This window comes from Lolium rigidum, chromosome 1 (genome assembly GCF_022539505.1).
Source record: "Lolium rigidum isolate FL_2022 chromosome 1, APGP_CSIRO_Lrig_0.1, whole genome shotgun sequence".
Classification (NCBI taxonomy): Eukaryota; Viridiplantae; Streptophyta; class Magnoliopsida; order Poales; family Poaceae; genus Lolium; species Lolium rigidum.
Genome location: NC_061508.1, coordinates 214,832,023 through 214,851,286, shown reverse-complemented (window position 1 = coordinate 214,851,286; position 19,264 = coordinate 214,832,023). Strand labels below are relative to the sequence as shown.

General features: G+C 45.7%; 2 protein-coding genes across 2 annotated transcripts; one reads left to right on the top strand and one right to left on the bottom strand.

The window, feature by feature from the left end:
• The first annotated feature begins 10,337 nt into the window (after nt 1–10,337).
• Nucleotides 10,338–13,050, top strand: LOC124683122 (uncharacterized membrane protein YuiD-like). The gene is made up of 5 exons (XM_047217693.1): nt 10,338–10,501; nt 10,588–10,744; nt 11,428–11,478; nt 11,970–12,062; nt 12,706–13,050. The coding sequence occupies exons 1-5, from the start codon at nt 10,353–10,355 to the stop codon at nt 12,781–12,783; spliced, it is 528 nt and encodes a 175-aa protein (XP_047073649.1). The 5' UTR covers nt 10,338–10,352; the 3' UTR covers nt 12,784–13,050.
• A 2,163-nt stretch (nt 13,051–15,213) lies between these two features.
• Nucleotides 15,214–19,233, bottom strand: LOC124689700. The gene is made up of 10 exons (XM_047223189.1): nt 19,084–19,233; nt 18,889–18,988; nt 18,697–18,801; nt 18,518–18,595; nt 18,125–18,180; nt 17,670–17,727; nt 16,763–16,888; nt 16,495–16,590; nt 16,038–16,109; nt 15,214–15,598 (listed from the first exon to the last, which is right to left on the bottom strand). The coding sequence occupies exons 1-10, from the start codon at nt 19,203–19,205 to the stop codon at nt 15,536–15,538; spliced, it is 876 nt and encodes a 291-aa protein (XP_047079145.1). The 5' UTR covers nt 19,206–19,233; the 3' UTR covers nt 15,214–15,535.
• Nucleotides 19,234–19,264: the final 31 nt, after the last annotated feature.

Below are 19,264 nucleotides of genomic sequence, written 5' to 3'. Positions count from 1 at the left end.
ACGTGAGCATTTACAGTGAATCCTTCATCGAAACTGCTTGTCAACACCTTCTGCTCCTCGTTGGGTTCGACACTCTTATTTATCGAAAGTACTAGGATACACCCCCTATACTTGTGGGTCATCACCAAACTTGTCGCCCCACTACCAGGATGTGCTGCCGCATGGCGGCTTCAACCCCAACTCCCTCTTCTACTCCCCGGCGTACGAGCAAGCGCCCCAGCGCGAGCCAGGGCCCGGTCCGGACGGCGCCCCGTTCATTGGCCGCAGGGGGCCGCTCGAATTTGACGATGCCGGTGCTGAGGAGGAGGATGAGGGGAGGAGGACGAGGAGGAGGAGGGGGAGGGGGTGGAGGACGACGACGGTGACGAGGACGAAGAGGGCGGCGAGGAAGAGGACGAGGAGGGTGCCGGTGAGGATGCCGATGATCTCGTGGAGGTTGACGCGGACGACGTGAGAAAGAAGAAGAAGGCGTCGGGTACACATGGCCCCCAGTGGACGCCTCTGGAGGATCAATGTCTGTGCGAGTCGTGGGCGACGGTTAGAGCATCCCCACTCGTCTCCCCGACGAGGCCCCCGAGCGACGTTTTTTCCATCCGGACGGCGAAATTCGGCCCAGTCGCGCCCCCGGTTCCTCGTTTTCGTCCGGATTTGGCCCTTCATCCATCCGGCGAGCCCACGCCAACCCCGGTCCCCCGAGGATCTATCGGGGAGTCCGAACGAGTGAAAAGCGGGGAAGGGCCCGCTCTGTCGGCGACTGGACACACGAACCCCACCGCCACCTCGCTCAAAATCTCCCCCACCCCACGTATCTCTCTCTCCGCCGTCACCACCCCGCCGGCTTGTTGCCCAGATTCCGCCGCCCCTCCTCCCCCACCTGCCTATATTCCGCCGTCTTTCGACGACGGCCTATCTGGCTGGTCCTCCGCCGGCCTGTTTTCCGACGACGACCTACTCCTCGTCGTTTGCGGCTCGGGTTGCCTCGACCACGCCCATTAGGTGTTCGTCCATTTGCCTCGCCGGCCATGGACTCGGACGAAGAGGAGGAGCAGATGTTCGTCGAGCTTATGCGAGAAGAGATGGCAGCCGCTGCCCAAGACGAGGAGCACATGCTGATCCTCGGTTGCTTATCAAGCCTCGTACGCCGGGGTGGCAAGCGGGTCGACGTGGTGGGTCGGCACCGGGTCGCCGGAAGTGCAAGCCGAGACAGCGAATGGAGGGCTACTGCATGTTGTACGCCGACTACTTCGCCGACAATCCATTGCACGGTGAGACTATTTTCGAGGCGTCGTTTCGGGATGAGCAGAAAGCTATTTCTGCAAATTGTGTATGCCATCCGAGACTTTGACCCCTACTTCAGATGCAAAGCGGATTGCACTGGCTTGGTTGGATTTTCGTCACTGCAGAAGTGCACAGTGGCTATGAGAATGCTGGCTTATGGAGCTCCCGGTGATGGTGCAGATGACTATCTTTGGATGGCGGAGTCCACCGCCCTTGATTGTTTCTACCGGTTCGCAGGGCCGTCATAGCAGTGTTCGGGGACTTTTACTTGAGATCACCCACTGTCGAAGACACTCAGAGGATCTTTGCAACAAATGAAGCTAGGGGTTTTCCAGGGATGCTTGGAAGCATTGACTGTATGCATTGGAAATGGAAGAACTATCCGTTTGCGTGGCAGGGAATGTACAAGGGTCACAAAAATGGCTGCACTGTGATACTTGAAGCAGTGGCTACCCATGATCTCTGGATTTGGCACTCTTTCTTTGGTATGCCTGGATCCAACAATGACATCAACGTCCTAAACTGCTCCCCGATCTTTTCCAAGCTTGTTGAGGGTCATGCTCCCATGGTGAACTATGTGATCAATGGTCGGCACTACAACAAAGGATACTACCTTGCGAGACGGTATCTATCCAAAGTGGGCAACATTTGTGAAGACTATCTCGAAACCTAGCACCCCCAAACTTTGCGAGTTTGTCAAGAAACAAGAAGCTTGCCGAAAAGATGTCGAGCGTGCATTTGGTGTCCTCCAGCAGAGATTTGCTGTCGTCTGGTTCCCCGCTATGACTTGGTCCAAAGATCAGATGTGGGAGGTGATGAATTGTTGTGTGTGCTTACACAATATGATTATTGAAAATGAGCGAAAACATCCGGTTCCTCTGGCTGAGCAACAAGCACCATATGAGAGAGACGGTCATCTTGCACAACCTAATCACCAGGTGCCTACATCATGGGCCGCCTTCATTGCTATGCGCCAGGAGATTCGAGACTCTACAATGCATCAGCAGCTGCAAGATGATCTGGTGGAGCACATATGGACGCTCCGAGGCAACGCCAACGCCGACGCCAACTAGTCTGTCATAATTTGTTTCAAAAATTGTGAAATTGTGTGCTTCATTTGTTTCAGCACTTGTTAAACATTATACTGATTATCGCCGAATTTGTTAAATTTTATGTCGAATTCGTTTGAAATATGTCAAATGGTCGAGGTTGGGGGTTTCCTGCCGGGGGGACGGCTGGAACTTCGGCGCTCCCCAGGCCAAATTTTCCTCCAATCCGGACGAAAATTTCGCCGGATTTGGGCGTGGGGAGCGCCAACGAGTGGGGATGCTCTTAGCCATGACTCCATCATCGGCGCCAACTAAAAGTACAGGAAGTATTGGGCGAGGATGAAGGCCGAGTTCGATGAGCGCGAGCTCATCAACAACAACTACAACAAAGTGACAATGAAGAGGAGCCAAAAGGCATGTCGACGTGATGGGCCATCATCCAGGCGTCGGTGAACTTGTTCCATGGGTTCCATCATGAGATGGAGACCAGAGGTGAGAGCGGCGTGGACATCAGCCAAATGGTGCGACTCTTTCTTACATAATCTATAACGCCTTGATAACCCACAAGTATAGGGGATCGCAACAGTCTTCGAGGGAAGTAAAACCCAAATTTATTGATTCGACACAAGGGGAGGTAAAGAATACTTATAAGCCTTAACAACTAAGTTGTCAATTCAGTTGCACCTGGAAAAGCACTAGTAACGGGGGTGATGTGAAAGCGAGCGGTAATATGAGAGCAGTAGTAACGGTAACACAGCAGCGGTAGCGAGTAATATGAGAGCAATGGCACCAGAAAATAGTTGATACTACTTCTTATGTCATGTAGAACGAGTATATGATGATGAGAGATGGACCGGGGTTCCCAGCTATCTACACTAGTGGTAACTCTCCAATAACAAGTGTTGGGTGAACAAATTACAGTTGGGCAATTGATAGGATTGAAATAGCATTAAGACAGAACATCAAGATTATTAATCATGTAGGGATGTTTCCCATATATAGTCATACGTGCTGATGTCTACGTGTGCTTCTATTCTTGTAGACAGTGTTGGGCCTCCAAGAGCAGAGGTTTGTAGAACAGCAGCAAGTTTCCCTTAAGTGATCACCCAAGGTTTATCGAACTCAGGGAGGAAGAGGTCAAAGATATCCCTCTCAAGCAACCCTGCAATCACAAAGCAAGAAGTCTCTTGTGTCCCCAACACACCAAATACACTTGTCAGATGTATAGGTGCACTAGTTCGGCGAAGAGATAGTGAAATACAAGTAGTATGGATGTATATGAGTGGTAATAGCAATCTGAATAAAATATGGCAGCGAGTAAACATGCAACAAAACAGTAAACAAACGGAGATTCGATGCTTGGAAGCAAGGCCTAGGGATCCTGCTTTCACTAGTGGACACTCTCAACTTTGATCACATAATAAAGCTACTCTACACTCTCTTGTTGGATGACAAACACCATTAGTTGTGTAGGGCTACAAGAGCACCTCAATGCCGGAGTTAACAAGCTCCACAACATTCAATGTTCATATTTAAATAACCTTAGAGTGCACGATAGATCAACACAACTAAACCAAGTACTAACATAGCATGCACACTGTCACCATCACACTATGAAGGAGGAATAGATCACATCAATACTATCATAGCAATAGTTAACTTCATAATCTACAAGAGATTACAATCATAACCTACGCCAAGTACTACACGATGCACACACTGTCACCATTACACCGTGGAGGAGGAATAGAGTACTTTAATAACATCACTAGAGTAGCACATAGATGATATTCAACTAGATCACATAAAGAGAGAGATGAACCTCAGCCTCGTGGGAGAATTACTCCCTCCTCATCATGGAGACAGCGATGGCGGTGAAGATGGCGGTGGAGATGCGTTCCGGGGGCAATTCCCCGTCCCGGCAGGGTGCCGGAACAGAGACTTCTGTCCCCCGAATTGGAGTTTCGCGATGGCGGCGGCTCTGGAAGGTTTTCGGGTGTTTCGTCAATCGGTCTCGAAGATTTAGGTCAGGACGGCTTTAATAGGCGAAGAGGCGGCCTCGGAGGAGCCAGGGGGTGGCCCCCCATAGGCTGGCGCGCCCAGGGTCCAGGCCGCGCCGCCCTGTGGGGTGGGGCCCCCAGGGCTCCCCTCTGGTCCCCCTTTGACTTTCTGGAAGGTCCCGGGAAAAATAAGATGTTGGGCATTGATTTCGTCCGATTCCGAGAATATTTCCTTTGTAGGATTTCGAAACCAAAAACAGCGAAAACGAGAACTGGCACTTCGGCATCTTGTTAATAGGTTAGTTCCGGAAAACGCATCAAAACGATATAAAGTGTGCACAAAACATGTAGGTATTGTCATAAAACAGGCATGGAACATAAGAAATTATAGATACGTTTGAGACGTATCACGTGCTCGCAATGAGAAACTTGTACAACATCTTTTGTCCTACCAGCCGGTGGCAGCCGGGCCTCTAGGGAATCTACTGGAAATTAAGGTACTCCTTTTAATAGAGCACCGGAGCAAAGCATTAACACTCCGTGAAAAACATGTGATCCTCATATCTAAGCCTTCCCCTCCAGTTGTCCCAATTTCTGTCACTTTGGAGCCTTTGGTTCCGGACATAGACATGTGCATACAACTTGTAGATACAATCTAAGCAATAAGTATAGAGCTTAAATCTAAGATCATGCCACTCGGGCCCTAGTGAAAAGCATTAAACACAACAAGATTTCAGCAACAATAACTTCACAAACTTTATAGATAGACTAATCATAATGTAACAATCCATCGGATCCCAACAAACACAACACCGATTACATCAGATGAATCTCAAACATGTAAGGCAGCTCATGAGATCATTGTATTGAAGTACATGGGGGAGAGAGTACCAACTAGCTACAGCTAGAACCCGTAGTCCATGGGGGAACTACTCACAGAGCATGATGGAGGCGGTGGCGTTGATGGAGATGGCTTCCGGGGGCACTTCCCCGTCCCGCGAGGTGCCGGAACGGAGACTTCGTCCCCCGAATTGGAGTTTCGCGATGGTGGCGGCGCCCCTGGAGTCTTTCTGGAGTTTCGTCAATTGGTATCGAGGTTTTAGGTCACCAGGGCTTAAATAGGCGAAGAGTCGGAGTCGGAGGGGCCACGGGGCCTCCCCCTCATAGGCTGGCGCGCCCAGGCCTGGGGCCGTGCCGCCATGTTGTGTGGTGGCCCCCTGGCACCCCTCTGGTCCCCCTCTGACTTTCTGGAAGGTTCCGGGAAAAATAAGGTCCTGGGTCTTCGTTTCGTCGAATTCCTAGAATATTGCCCGAACAGCCTTTACGGAACCAAAAACAACGAAAACAACGAAGCGGCCCTTCGGCATCTCGTTAATAGGTTAGTTCCGGAAAATGCATAAAAACATTATAAAGTGCAAGCAAAACATGTATGTATTGTCATAAAACAAGCATGGAACATCAGAAATTATAGGTACGTTGGAGACGTATCAAGCATCCCCAAGCTTAGTTGGCACAACATTGCAATAAAATAAAGATAAGAAGAGGTTGCTACAGTAGTAACAACTTACAAGACACAACAAAACAGTATCAAAATAAAAACATGGGTTATCTCCCAAGAAGTTCTTTCTTTATAGCCATTAAGATGGGCTCAGCAGTTTTAATGATGCACTCGGAAGAAATAAGAGTTGAAGCAAAAAGAGAGCATCAAGAAGCAAATTCAAAACACATTTAAGTCTAACCCACTTCCTATGCATAGGAATCTTGTACACAAATAAATTCATGAAGAACAAAGTGACAATCATAGCAAGATAAAACAAGAGCAACTTCAAAATTTTCAGCATATGGGGAGGTGTTTTAGTACCATGCAAATTTCTACAACCATATTTTCCTCTCTCATAATAATTTTCAGTAGCTTCATGGATAAACTCAACAATATAACTATCACATGCAGCATGCTTTTCATGATCCATAAACACATAATTTTTATCAAGCTTAAAAATAGTGGGATTAAAACTTTCGAATCCACTTTTATCAATAATATAACAAGATGATTGATCGTTCTCAAGAGATATGGGACTCCTAGATAAAGTCAAGACCTTTCCAATCCCATTTTCATTAGTAGTACAATTAATATTATCAAGTAACATAGGACCATCATCTAGAGATTTATCATAAACATTTGCCAAGCAAAACTCTTTAGTACCATGCATTTCGACATCAGGCACAATCAAAGCATTATCATAAAATTTATCAAAGTAGCATGGATTATCATAAATAACAGTAGCATAATTATTCTCACAAGTTTTACTCATATGGAATATTTCAAGAGAATCCACAGGAACATAACATTCATCCTCCTTTGGTAAGCATGGAGGACAATCAAATAGTGTAAGAGATAAAGAGTTACTCTCATTAGAAGGTTGGCATGGGTACCTAATCCATTCTTCTTCCTTTTGTTCATCACTTTCCTCTTCTTTTTCATCCAATGAGCTTTCAGGTTCATCAATTTCTTCTTCCACTGGTTCCTGCAAATTGTGAGTGCATTCTTGTGCATTAATGAGTCTCTCGTTATAATCAATGATATAAGGATTATCACTGTAGCTTTCTATGCAAAAATTAAGGATAGAAGAGACATAATCTTTAAGGTCCTTACAAACAACACAAGTTTCATAATTTTTAGATATGAAGGATTCTATCTCAGAGGCTCCCATAAATAAGACAAATTGTTCTACCTCTTCGAACCCAAAATGAATATAGTTATTCCAATTATAGTTCTTAATTAAAACTTCCTCACTAAAGCCACATTGAAATTTAAGATGTTTAGTATCCTGTTTAGAGCAACAGTTTATATCATGGCGTTTAAGCAAGATTTTAGCAATTGTATTCAATTTTTCTATCACAACACTCATAACTTTTCCCGTTCTTGATTCTCTATAATTATTATATAATTCAATAAGCTCCAAATAGGTTGTGGGTTCTCCCATAACAACAGTTTTTAATTTTTAAGTTTTTCAAATTTTTATGGATTTTTGGGTATATGAGAAAAGTAAAACAAAACAAAAAGAAACTAGACAAAAGTAAACTAAGCAAAATAATAATAGACAGAAATAAACTAAGCACAAATAAACTAGACAGAAGTAAACTAAGCAAAACAAGATAAAATAAAACAGAGAGAGAGGTGGAGTGTACTCCCCAGGTGAACTTATGAGTAGAGCTATGCCTCCCCGGCAACGGCGCCGTGAAAATAGTCTTGATAACCCACAAGTATAGGGGATCGCAACGAGTCTTCGAGGGAAGTAAAACCCAAATTTATTGATTCGACACAAGGGGAGGTAAAGAATACTTATAAGCCTTAACAACCGAGTTGTCAATTCGAGTTGCACCTGGAAAAGCACTAGTAACGAGGGTGATGTGAAAGCGACAGTAATATGAGAGCAAGTAGTAACGAGTAACACGCAGCGACAGTAGCAGTAATATGAGAGCAATGGCACCGGAAAATAGTTGATACTACTTCCAATGTCATGTAGAACGAGTATATGATGATGAGAGATGGACCGGGGTTCCCAGCTATCTACACTAGTGGTAACTCTCCAATAACAAGTGTTGGGTGAACAAATTACAGTTGGGCAATTGATAGGATTGAAATAGCATTAAGACAGAACATCAAGATTATTAATCATGTAGGCATGTTTTCCATATATAGTCATACGTGCTCGCAATGAGAAAATTGTACAACATCTTTTGTCCTACCGGCCGGTGGCAGCCGGGCCTCTAGGGAATCTACTCGGAAATTAAGGTACTCCTTTTAATAGAGCACCGGAGCAAAGCATTAACACTCCGTGAAAACATGTGATCCTCATATCTAAGCCTTCCCCTCCAGCTTGTCCCAATTTCTGTCACTTTGGGGCCTTTGGTTCCGGACATAGACATGTGCATACAACTTGTAGATACAATCTAAGCAATAAGTATAGAGCTTAAATCTAAGATCATGCCACTCGGGCCCTAGTGACAAGCATTAAACACAACAAGATTGCAGCAACAATAACTTCACAAACTTTATAGATAGACTAATCATAATGTAACAATCCATCGGATCCCAAACAAACACAACACCGATTACATCAGATGAATCTCAATCATGTAAGGCAGCTCATGAGATCATTGTATTGAAGTACATGGGGGAGAGAGTACCAACTAGCTACAGCTAGAACCCGTAGTCCATGGGGGAACTACTCACGGAGCATGATGGAGGCGGTGGCGTTGATGGAGATGGATTCCGGGGCACTTCCCCGTCCCGGCAGGGTGCCGGAACGGAGACTTCGTCCCCCGAATTGGAGTTTCGCGATGGTGGCGGCGCCCCTGGAGTCTTTCTGGAGTTTCGTCAATTGGTATCGAGGTTTTATGTCACCAGGGCTTAAATAGGCGAACAGTCGGAGTCGGAGGGGCCACGGGGCCTCCCTTTCATAGGCTGGCGCGCCCAGGCCTGGGGCCGCGCCGCCATGTTGTGTGGTGGCCCCTGGCACCCCTCTGGTCCCCCTCTGACTTTCTGGAAGGTTCCGGGAAAAATAAGGTCCTGGGTCTTCGTTTCGTCGAATTCGAGAATATTGCCCGAACAGCCTTTACGGAACCAAAAACAACAGAAAACAACAAGCGGCCCTTCGGCATCTCGTTAATAGGTTAGTTCCGGAAAATGCATAAAAACATTATAAAGTGCAAGCAAAACATGTATGTATTGTCATAAAACAAGCATGGAACATCAGAAATTATAGGTACGTTGGAGACGTATCACGCCTACATTTTGTTCGATGAAACGATTGCGTTTCCTTTGGTTAGTTTGACAAGGCCATGGATTTGTACCGGAGGAACTTGGAAGGGCATAAGTCTTTCACGCTGACGCATTGCTATAGCAAGCTCAAAATGAACGAGAAATGGCGGTTGACGCGCCAGTCGTTGTCGAAGGGGAAAGACGCAATTGTTCTGGATGAGCCGCTGGCAACGTCGGTAGGGCGCCCTGTCGGCAACAAGGCTGTCAAGGCCGCCTTGGCCGACGGTGCGTTGTCCAAGAAGATGCAGGCGTCGATCATGAAATGCCTCGTCGAGGTCTCCTCGACCTTGCTCTCCCACGACAAAAAGGCCGACGAAAGGTGGGCGGCGCTGCTCAAGAGGCAAGAGGAGAAGATGGAGCTCAAGAAACGCAGGGACGACATGTCCCTGCTGAGAGCGTCGACAGAAGGAATGTCTCCCCGGACGCGGGCGGCGCACAACTTCTTCAAAGGCCAGATCCTAGACGACATTGAAGCCAAAATGGCGGCGGCCCAGGCAGCGATAGCGGCAGCGGCAGCAACCCCAACCCCGGAGCAAGAGCCGACGCGTCTACGACAACATCTGGTACTACAACCTGCGTCGGCCTCTGCCTCGGCATCGGCGACAGAGCAGACGGAGCATGCACACCGGGCAGATCACGACGAGTTCATCGTGATCGATGGGCCTACGTCGACTCAGGATGTGTCGGCGTCGCCCAACCCCTTCTTCTAATTTAGCATGCACCACCGGTCTGTAATATGATCGCGCGCCCAGTACTTTGATCGCCGCTATTTTAATCGCGACGATTTCAGCGGGAACGATCTCTTTTGAATGCAAACTATTTGAATTTCTGATTGGGGACGGCGTTTGGGGGACGCGTGCGGAAGCGACGTCCCCCAAACACGGCACGAACAAAACTCGTCCCCCAAACGCTCGATCCGACGCCGTTTGGGGGACGGTTTGGGGGACGCGACTGGAGATGCTCTTACATGTGTGGTTTTAGCTTACAAGTGGTGACATGTCAACCAACCCTAACAGCCTAGCGGGCCCATCTTGCCAGCTCGGACACATCCACCATCCCCAGTCGCGATTCCTGCCTAGTTCCCCTACGACTGAGTCCAGTCCCCGGTAAGCGTGTCTGAGCCGACCCGGATCTTCTCTTCTCTTCTCTTCTCGGAAGGAGGAGGAGGCGGAGGCCGAGGGCGGAAGCTTCTAGAACACCATGGGAGACGCCGCCGCAGCCACCGCCACTCAGCCGCCGCCCTCGGCGTCGCCCTCCTTCTCCTACCTGGCCGTCTTCTCCAACTGCCCGCTCGTCGCCGCCGTGCTCGCCTTCGCCATCGCCCAGACCATCAAGGTCTTCACCACATGGTACGCCCTCTCTCTCCCTCTCTCCCTCTCTCTCGCCGCCGGCTGGATCTGAGCTCTCCGTGACGGGATCCGCGCCGCGCCTGTAGGTACAAGGAGAACCGGTGGGACGCCAAGCAGCTGGTGGGGTCCGGGGGGATGCCGTCCTCGCACTCGGCCACCGTCACCGCGCTCGCCGTCGCCATCGGCCTGCAGGAGGGGTTCAGCAGCTCCCTCTTCGCCACGGCCGCCATCTTCGCCTCCGTGGTTAGCGCTCCTTCGATCTGACGAATACTATACCATTTTTTTTGGAAGTAATTTGGTAATCTGCTGCATCATTCCGTCCTTTTGTTGGATCGCTTCAGTAGTTAATTGCAAGTCAAGATCAAAGTTTTGGTATAAACCTTCAAAACAAAAGTTCTACTGTATCAGACACCAAAAGACAGCACATCATAGTTCAGTTATCAATCAGATGATACGAAACTGCTAGCGTATTAAACACATTGCTGAAATCGCTGGATTACATGGTGGATAATGGATGTGGTTGGGGCCATGGTGGTGATATCGTTTGACTGAAAATGTACTTGTGCCTATTCCATCCCTTGAGAAAAAAATTGTAGTTTGCCTGACTTTGTTAGTAAAGTTAAGGAAACAAGTAGTAGAAAGTAGGACAGTACTCAAATCAATCATGGAGAAAGGTGACATTACAAGGTACAGCCATACACCAGCTAGGCTCTCCACTTAATCCCACCGTTGTATCATGTGCTTTAACTCCCATCCCTGCCTGTCCTGCATCTTGCGTTGTGGCTTGCTGTATCTTGATGAGTTGGTGATGTTGACTATGATTTTGTTGTTATCCTCTTCAGAAAATGCATCGTTCTGCATTACGCACCCGTTACTGTTTTTTCACCATCTTGGCTAAAGCTATTTTCTTTTTGCAATCTTTACAGGTGATGTATGATGCTTTTGGTGTTAGGCTACATGCAGGGAGGCAAGCAGAGGTATAACCTGAAACCTTCAAATACCTGTAACCACCCGAAAGCAAAATAATTTATGGAGGAAACAGAATCATGTCATGTGATACTGGTCTAATATTCATCCGCGTGGAACAACTTTATGAGTGGCAAGTGGTGGCCATTCAGCTTACAATCTAGGCTACGAAGGTGCATGCCTAGCTTACAATCTAGGCTCTGTTGTACTGCTGATTTGCTGTAACACTTCGTAGTTTGTAGTACTAGCATCATATAAACTTTGTTGCTTAAGTTCACTTAAATAGGTCTTACAACATTATACCTTATAACAACATAAGTCAGTGGCAATCTGCGTTAGAGAAAATTTGTAAACCTGAGAGGACATGCTATTCAAGTCCATACACATAACTTGGGTAGCACCATAATTTTTTCCTGTCAGATGTATGCATAAATTGTTTATTCTTCTTCTGGTGATACTTCCATTGTCCTTCAATTATAACTCGTTTCAAATGAATTCCTAGGTCTTGAATCAAATTGTGTACGAGCTACCATCAGAGCATCCACTTGCTGAAACAAGACCACTGCGAGAGCTCATAGGGCACACGCCTCCTCAGGTTTGATCTATTGCTCCCTTATCAACCGCAGTGAGGAAGATGAATGTCTAATTATCCATGAACTAACACCGATTAATCGATTACTCCCTATTCCATCATATTTGCTTCTTAACTAATGAAAATGCCGAAAATCATTTGTAGCTCCCAAGATCCAGTGATCTCGTTTTTTTTATAAAAGAACTGAAAAGTTCATTTTTATGTCAAAAAATCTGGAAAAAAAACATACAAGTACATATGTACATGTTTAATATGTACGACGGAATTTGCATCGAAATATTTTTTTCATATGTGATCTGCACAAAAAAGACATGTTAGGAAAAAAGTTTTTTTTTTTGCCTTTCCAGAGCGGCAATTTTGTGATTTTTGTGTAGCCTACAATACAGCGTATTATCTAGCAAAACTCTGCAGATATTTAGATAACATGTGTATGTAGCTACATAATGTTTTTTGGAACTTTAAAATACCATTTTCGATTTATTTTTTTAAATGCCAAGATCAGTGGAGCTCTGGAGCCAAAACACCTCTCATGAAAATGCACGCTATTAAAACCAAAGTTGTAATTGTTCTACGAAGCCTCGCAAGACATTTATCATTCTTCGTCTCACATATGAAACACATTATTGATGCTGAATTTTCTTACCAGGTTTTTGCTGGTGCGGTGCTCGGATTCGCAGTAGCCACATTTACGGGGATGATGGCTGGACTTGGTAACAGTGGTTGATTCTCTTGACAGGTGGATTGGTCTTCATAGCTTCAGCATTACTTCCGTTGAAGTGTTAGAATCCAAAATGGATTTATGGTTCCAAGAAGCCAGCTTGTGCTAGATAATGCATTTTGTATAGCCATATTATTTGACTACAAACAATGTCAGTTCCTCTCTAAAGAGAAAATGTCCCATTCTTTTGTATGTAACTCGTAAATAACCATTTTGTTATATACTGAATTTGCTGATGTGGAATCAAGAAGTTGATGTGGAATTTGTCAAACATATCACTTGAATATTTCAGTGGTTCTAATTGAACCTATATGTTGTGTGACAGTTTTTTTTCTGTTCAAAACCAGAGAACATGTCAACTGTTACCAAGTGCCAACATAACTGTATATAAGAGCATCTCCAGCCGTCTCTCCGACGAGGCCCCCGGCAGCCGTTTTTTACATCCGGACGACGTTATTCGGTCCAGCCGCGCCCTTGGCTCCTCGTTTTCCCTCGGATTTGACCTTTCGTCCGTCCGGAGAGCCCAGGACATCCCCCCGCCCCCTCGGGGTGCGCTCGGCGACTCCGGATGAGAGAAAAGCGGGGACGGGCTCGCTCTGTTGGCGAGAGAACACACGAACCCCACCACTTTCTCGTCGCAAATCCCCCCTCCCCACCCGTTGCTCTGTTGCCGTCGGCACCACCCCTCGCCAATCCGTCGGCCGGTTGCCAACTCCGTCGTTCCTCCACCCAACAACCTATATTCCGCCGCCCGTCCTTCCCTCTACGTATTTTCTGCCCTGCAAAAGTTCCCTCGCGTCACGCCTCGTCGACACGCCTGGCAGGTGTTCGTCCAATTGCCTGGCCGGACATGGACTCCGACGAGGAGGAGGAGCAAATGTTCGCCGAGATTTTTGAAGAAGAAATGACAGCCGCCGCCCAAGACGAGGAGCACATGCTGATCCTAGCTTGCCTGTCCGGCTTGTACGCCGAGGCGGCCATTGGTCGCCGTGGTGGGAGGTCGCCGGAAGTGCAAGCCGAAACAGCGAATGGAGGGCTACTGCATGCTCTACGCCGACTACTTCGCCGACGATCTATTGCACGGTGAGGCTGTTTTTAGGCGTCGTTTCAGGATGAGCCGGAAGCTCTTCATGAAAATTGTGTATGCCCTTCGAGAGTACGACTCCTATTTCACATGCAAGTTGGATTGCACTGGCATGGCAGGGTTCTCCGCCCTCCAAAAGTGCACGGTGGCTATGCGGATGCTGGCATATGGAGCTCATGGTGATTCTACCGATGACTATCTTCGGATGGCGGAGTCCACCACCCTTGATTGTTTCTACCGGTTCTGCATGGCGGTGATAGCACTGTTTGGGGACATCTACTTGAGATCACCCATTATCGAAGACACTGCTAAGATGCTCGCTGTTAATGGAGCTCGAGGATTTCCAGGGATGCTTGGAAGCATTGACTGCATGCATTGGAAATGGAAGAACTGTCCGTTTTCCTGGCAGGGAATGTACAGGGGTCACAAAAAAAGACTGCACTGTGACCGGTTCCCCGCTTTGACTTGGTCCAAAGATCAAATGTGGGAGGTGATGAACTGTTGTGTGTGCTTACACAACATGATTATCGAGAATGAGCAGAAGTATCCGGTTCCTCCGAGCGAGCAAACTGCACCATATGACAAAGAGGGTCCTCTTGCACAGCCTAACCACCAGGTGCCGGCATCGTGGGCTACGTTCATCGCTATGCATCAGGAGATTCGAGACTCCACAATGCATCAACAACTGCAGGATGATCTGGTGGAGCACATATAGACGCTTCGAGGCAACACCAACTAGTTTCCATTTGATTTGTTTCAAAACTTGTCTTGTTTTGTTGAACTGTAACGTTTATTTATAAAAATAAGCCCAATGTTAGCAAAATTGGTCAAATTCGCCGAACTATATTTGATCTTGGACGTTTCCACGGACGTTTTTTTTTTCTCAAAATCGCCAAACACCGGAGAGACGGCTGGAACTTCGGCGCTCCCCGGTCGAAACTTTCGTCCAATCCGACGCTATTTAAAGCCGGATTTGGCCGTGAGGAGCGCCAACGGCTGGAGATGCTCTAACATTTCCTTGGTTAAGCATTTCTTAAGTCGGATTCAACAGAATAGAGCAATCTATTTTAAGTTGAATGAGAATTTGTTATTTCTGTGCTGATGACATCAGCCATTGATCATTATCTAATGGTTAACTCAGTATTCGTGCATTTTGAGAATTATAGGCGCAAATTTAGGTCCAGATATCTGCAACTTGAGAATTATATTTAATATCTGCATTTTGATAATTATATGAGCAATTCTACGCATTTTGAGAATTGTAGGCGCAAAATCTAGACCTAACGTTGCAGTTTTTCAACAAGCACCGTGCGAGTAAAGCACAAAATGAGCAAAACCAACAAATAAGCGAGTACAAGTATCCATCAGTGATCGGTCTTCACATGGATCAGAATCTGACATGCTTTCATACATTACACTGCTAGATATGCACACGACATTTTCACCAGCCATCATCTTTCGCACAGTGAGTTCCACAATTGTTCAAACACAAACTTGCACCCAGAATTCTCTACCTCAAAAGCTGGCACAAGTATATTTCAAAATTTTGTGTCTGCGTTTTGGCTTCCCTCTAATATAACACCAGTCCACATGTGTGCGTCCCAGTGAAGCAGGCCTCGTCATCCTAACATCCAAAGGTACTCTTAAGAGACGATAAAATTCCTCTAGGGTTGTTTACCGGTAGTATGAAGCAGTGATGCACAGCAGAACAGATGCAGCTGCTGTTACAATCAACTCCTGAAACAATTAATGAAACAGAAACATTTGATCAGGGCGAAGTACACATTAGAAAATGTGATACAACCAAGGACCTAAAGTGTCCTCGACTTGCAATCCATAATTTGGCCTCTATGATACATACATTTACAGCGACTCTACTTCTATATATATGCATTTGCGTGTTTTTCCATGATTGCACCATGATCATATGAATCTACATGTACACGCACTTGCATTTGATATGAAGAACACTTGAGCACACTAATGTTAAGTATATCTCACATGATTCTGCACATACAGTTGATACATCTACAAGCACTTGAATTTAATATGAAAAACACTTGAGCACACTAATGTTAATTATATCTCACATGATTCCACGCATACAGTTGATACATCTACAAGCACTTGCATCTGATACGAAAAACACTTGAGCACACTAATGTTTATCATATACCTGGTAGTAATAAACAATACGGGGAGTGTGCTGCCAAGAAAACTCAACCACGTTAAGAGCTGTTGTGTAACCCTGAAAAGACCAGTAGACAGGATAGTCAGCCAAAATGAAAATGAAAACTACAACGTTCATAGGTAGATAATAGTGCAGCAGCTAGACCGATCAATATCTAGTGGCACTATATTGTACTCCCTCCGTTCCAATGAATACAACCTATATTTTTTCTGAGAAGTCAAGCTTAGTAAACTTTGACTAAACTTTTAGGAAAAACTATCAACGACTATAATATTATATAGATATCATATGAAAATATATTTCATGATGTATCTAAAGACATTGATTTTGTATTGTACATGATGTTGATATTTTCTAAAAACTTCGTCAAAGTTTACATAGTTTGACTTAAAAAAAAGCCTCATATAATGGAATGAAGGTAGTATTGAGATAACCCACTGACCAGGGATGCAGCAAATACACATCCAAATATCAAACCCAAAGCGCGGAATACTCGTTTTGCCATCCGTACCCCTCTTCCCTCAACTTCACCATACTCCTGCAGAAAATACCAGAATGTGATTGCGTGAAAGTTTTTCCTAGTGACAGTTACTGGATAAATATAAGATACCCTTGAATAAATATCAAACCAATGAAAGCAATAATAGTTCAACACTGTACAGTAAAACACAAAAATTACAGGCCAATGAGTGATTAGTAAATGGTCTCACATTATATATTGGAGTTATTGGTGGTTCAGTAACCCTCAGCTTCTGAAGTATTCTGTAGAAGAAGCCAAAACACAGGAACTGCAAGGGTTTCCAGTCTGCAGTACCGATGATTGCAATCCAAACAACCTGCAGTTATAATTTACATAAACATCGTTTGCAAGAAAATCATCGGCCTGAAGATAACATATGCTTGTAGGAGTAAATAAATATCTATAAACATAAATTCCTTTGTCCAAATAGATGCATCAAAATTTGGCCACACAAGACAAGGAAAATATCAACACCTTAATATGTTATTAGACCTTATTAATTTGCCTGGGAAACATACCAGGGTTCTAGAAGAGACTCTGTTTGGAGCGATGCAGAGAGGCAACTCGTAACTCTCAACATTTAACAAGTGCAAACACGCAAAGAAAACAAAATGAAAAGTAATGAATACCAACTCTTCTAGTCTACAATGACATCTATTTTCAGCTGAAAGGAGGGTACTCCCTCCATCCCAAATGTAAGGTGTATTTTGATTTGTTACGACAAGGCTTTGGCCAACAATCACAATAACAGGTCTTTTTAAATACAAAACTAATAACATCAGTTCTGTGTCACTTAAACCATATATCGACAATGTTAGTCAAAGCCTTGTCTTTAAGAATCAAAATACGCTGTAAATTTTGAGATAGAATGAGTAATTGGTAACAATACAGGCTTTCAACATCAATGCCTATGAAAAATTCAAATGCATCCTCCAACATTCTGATTAGTCCCAAATTATAATTTAGAGTTGATAACTTCAAATCTGTAGCTTTTATTAAGAATTGGCAGATTCACACAGAACCAAACAGTAGACAGCGATGAGCATAAAAACATGATTACAATTAGAACAGTAATAGCTAGAAACGATTTAACATACAATCGCTGCAGAAATTGCCATATTTATGCGCACATCCTTTACTGCTGATTTGGAGGGTCTGCAGAAAGAACAAATTCATCAACACTTTTAGCTTCACATGGATGCTGCTGTTTAGTTTTAATTGCAAGTGGTCAGTGCACATATCCTTGTGAACAAAAAACTGCTGCCCATACAAAATAAGAATTATGGTCATTGGTATGTAAATAAACACATAACATGGGGAAGGCGGAGCTAAACAGGACAGTGTACACTTGTGGAGAGGCCTGCTTGTCATGCCGAATTAAAATTTCTGATAGACGTTCACCAGCATCTTTGTGATGACGTTCATGAGTAATAGAGAATATACCATTTTCATAACACGCATCACACCAGTCAAATACTCAAATGTACCAACAAAATATCTCGCCAAACCAATGAAATATAAATTCCTTATATTGGACTTGAGTTAAATGTACCTAGGTCCCCAAGGAACTATGGGTTGATTGTCAGCATACTTGATATCCTTTGACACCTGACAATCGGGAACATAGTATTAGGAAAGGAGTTGGAAGGATTTAACCCATATGTACATTTCTTTAGATATTTACAATGCACTGCGTAACTTATATATAAAACTAAAAGCATTGTAGTATATGTGACTGCAGTGCCTAATATGCTTAGTTACTCCGTTTTATGGGGCATAACTCTGTGTTTTCTGCCAATATAATACTACTGCACACAGAGTGTTCCTTCTACAAACATGCTACATAAAGATATCCATGCAGTAACACTAATGCAATGAGAATCCTGCATTTGTGAGCGAACCGAAGTGTTAAAAATCAGCATCCATGCACTCCCGAACAACTGACCTCGACCGATCCATACGTGACCCCTTTCTTCCTATACTGCAGCTGCTGCATCATCACAGTATCATACGCCTTCTCCAGCTGAAACCCCGAAAACTCCACCATTAGTTCACGGCAGCGAAGCTAATATCACGTGTAACCCAAAAACACACAGTCAGTCAATGTCCGAAACACCAAGCAACCTTGGCCAAGTGGTCCTCGTCTCCCAGCTCCTCCGCGTCCTTGCGCTTCCTCTTGTACGCCAGCTTCATGTTGTCGAAGCTATCGAGCGGGGTGATGCCCAGAATCTAGCACCGGAACAGCACAAAATCACAACGCAGGTCGTACCAGATAAGGTAGAAGTCTGGTCATTCGGCGGCCCATCCCGGCGTTACCTCGTAGGAGCTCTCCTCGTCGCCGAAGTCGGCGCCCGCCGCCGCATCCGCCGCAACCAGGACCACCCCGCGCCGCCTAGGGGCCGCCGACGCGGAGAGCCTTCCGTTTCCCGGCAAATTTATCGCGTAAATCCACAAAATCCTCCGCGGAGAAGGGGAACAAAAAAGGGGCGAGGTGAGGTGGTATCGAGTTACCGGAGGGAGCGGGTGGTGCCGGCGCGCCGAGGGAGCGGGAGGAAGGCGCGGCGCGAGAGGGGCGAGACGAGCGCGGGGGCGAGCACGGCCCCTGCGGCGGCGGTCGCCGTCGCGGCCGCCATTGGGAGCGGTGGGTTCTGGTGCGTAGGGTTTCAGTCAGAGCCTGCGACGGCGAGGAGAC

Excerpts from the sequence above, each read along its gene's own strand:
- LOC124683122 (XM_047217693.1), top strand. The coding sequence starts at position 10,353 with ATGGGAGACGCCGCCGCAGCCACCGCCACTCAGCCGCCGCCCTCGGCG. Across the intron at positions 11,479-11,969 it reads ATGCAGGGAGGCAAGCAGAG|GTCTTGAATCAAATTGTGTA; the intron begins GTATAACCTGAA and ends ATGAATTCCTAG. Across the intron at positions 12,063-12,705 it reads TAGGGCACACGCCTCCTCAG|GTTTTTGCTGGTGCGGTGCT; the intron begins GTTTGATCTATT and ends TTTTCTTACCAG.
- LOC124689700 (XM_047223189.1), bottom strand. The coding sequence starts at position 19,205 with ATGGCGGCCGCGACGGCGACCGCCGCCGCAGGGGCCGTGCTCGCCCCC. Across the intron at positions 17,728-18,124 it reads ATAGTTCCTTGGGGACCTAG|ACCCTCCAAATCAGCAGTAA; the intron begins GTACATTTAACT and ends TTCTTTCTGCAG. Across the intron at positions 16,591-16,762 it reads CAATAACTCCAATATATAAT|GAGTATGGTGAAGTTGAGGG; the intron begins GTGAGACCATTT and ends TATTTTCTGCAG.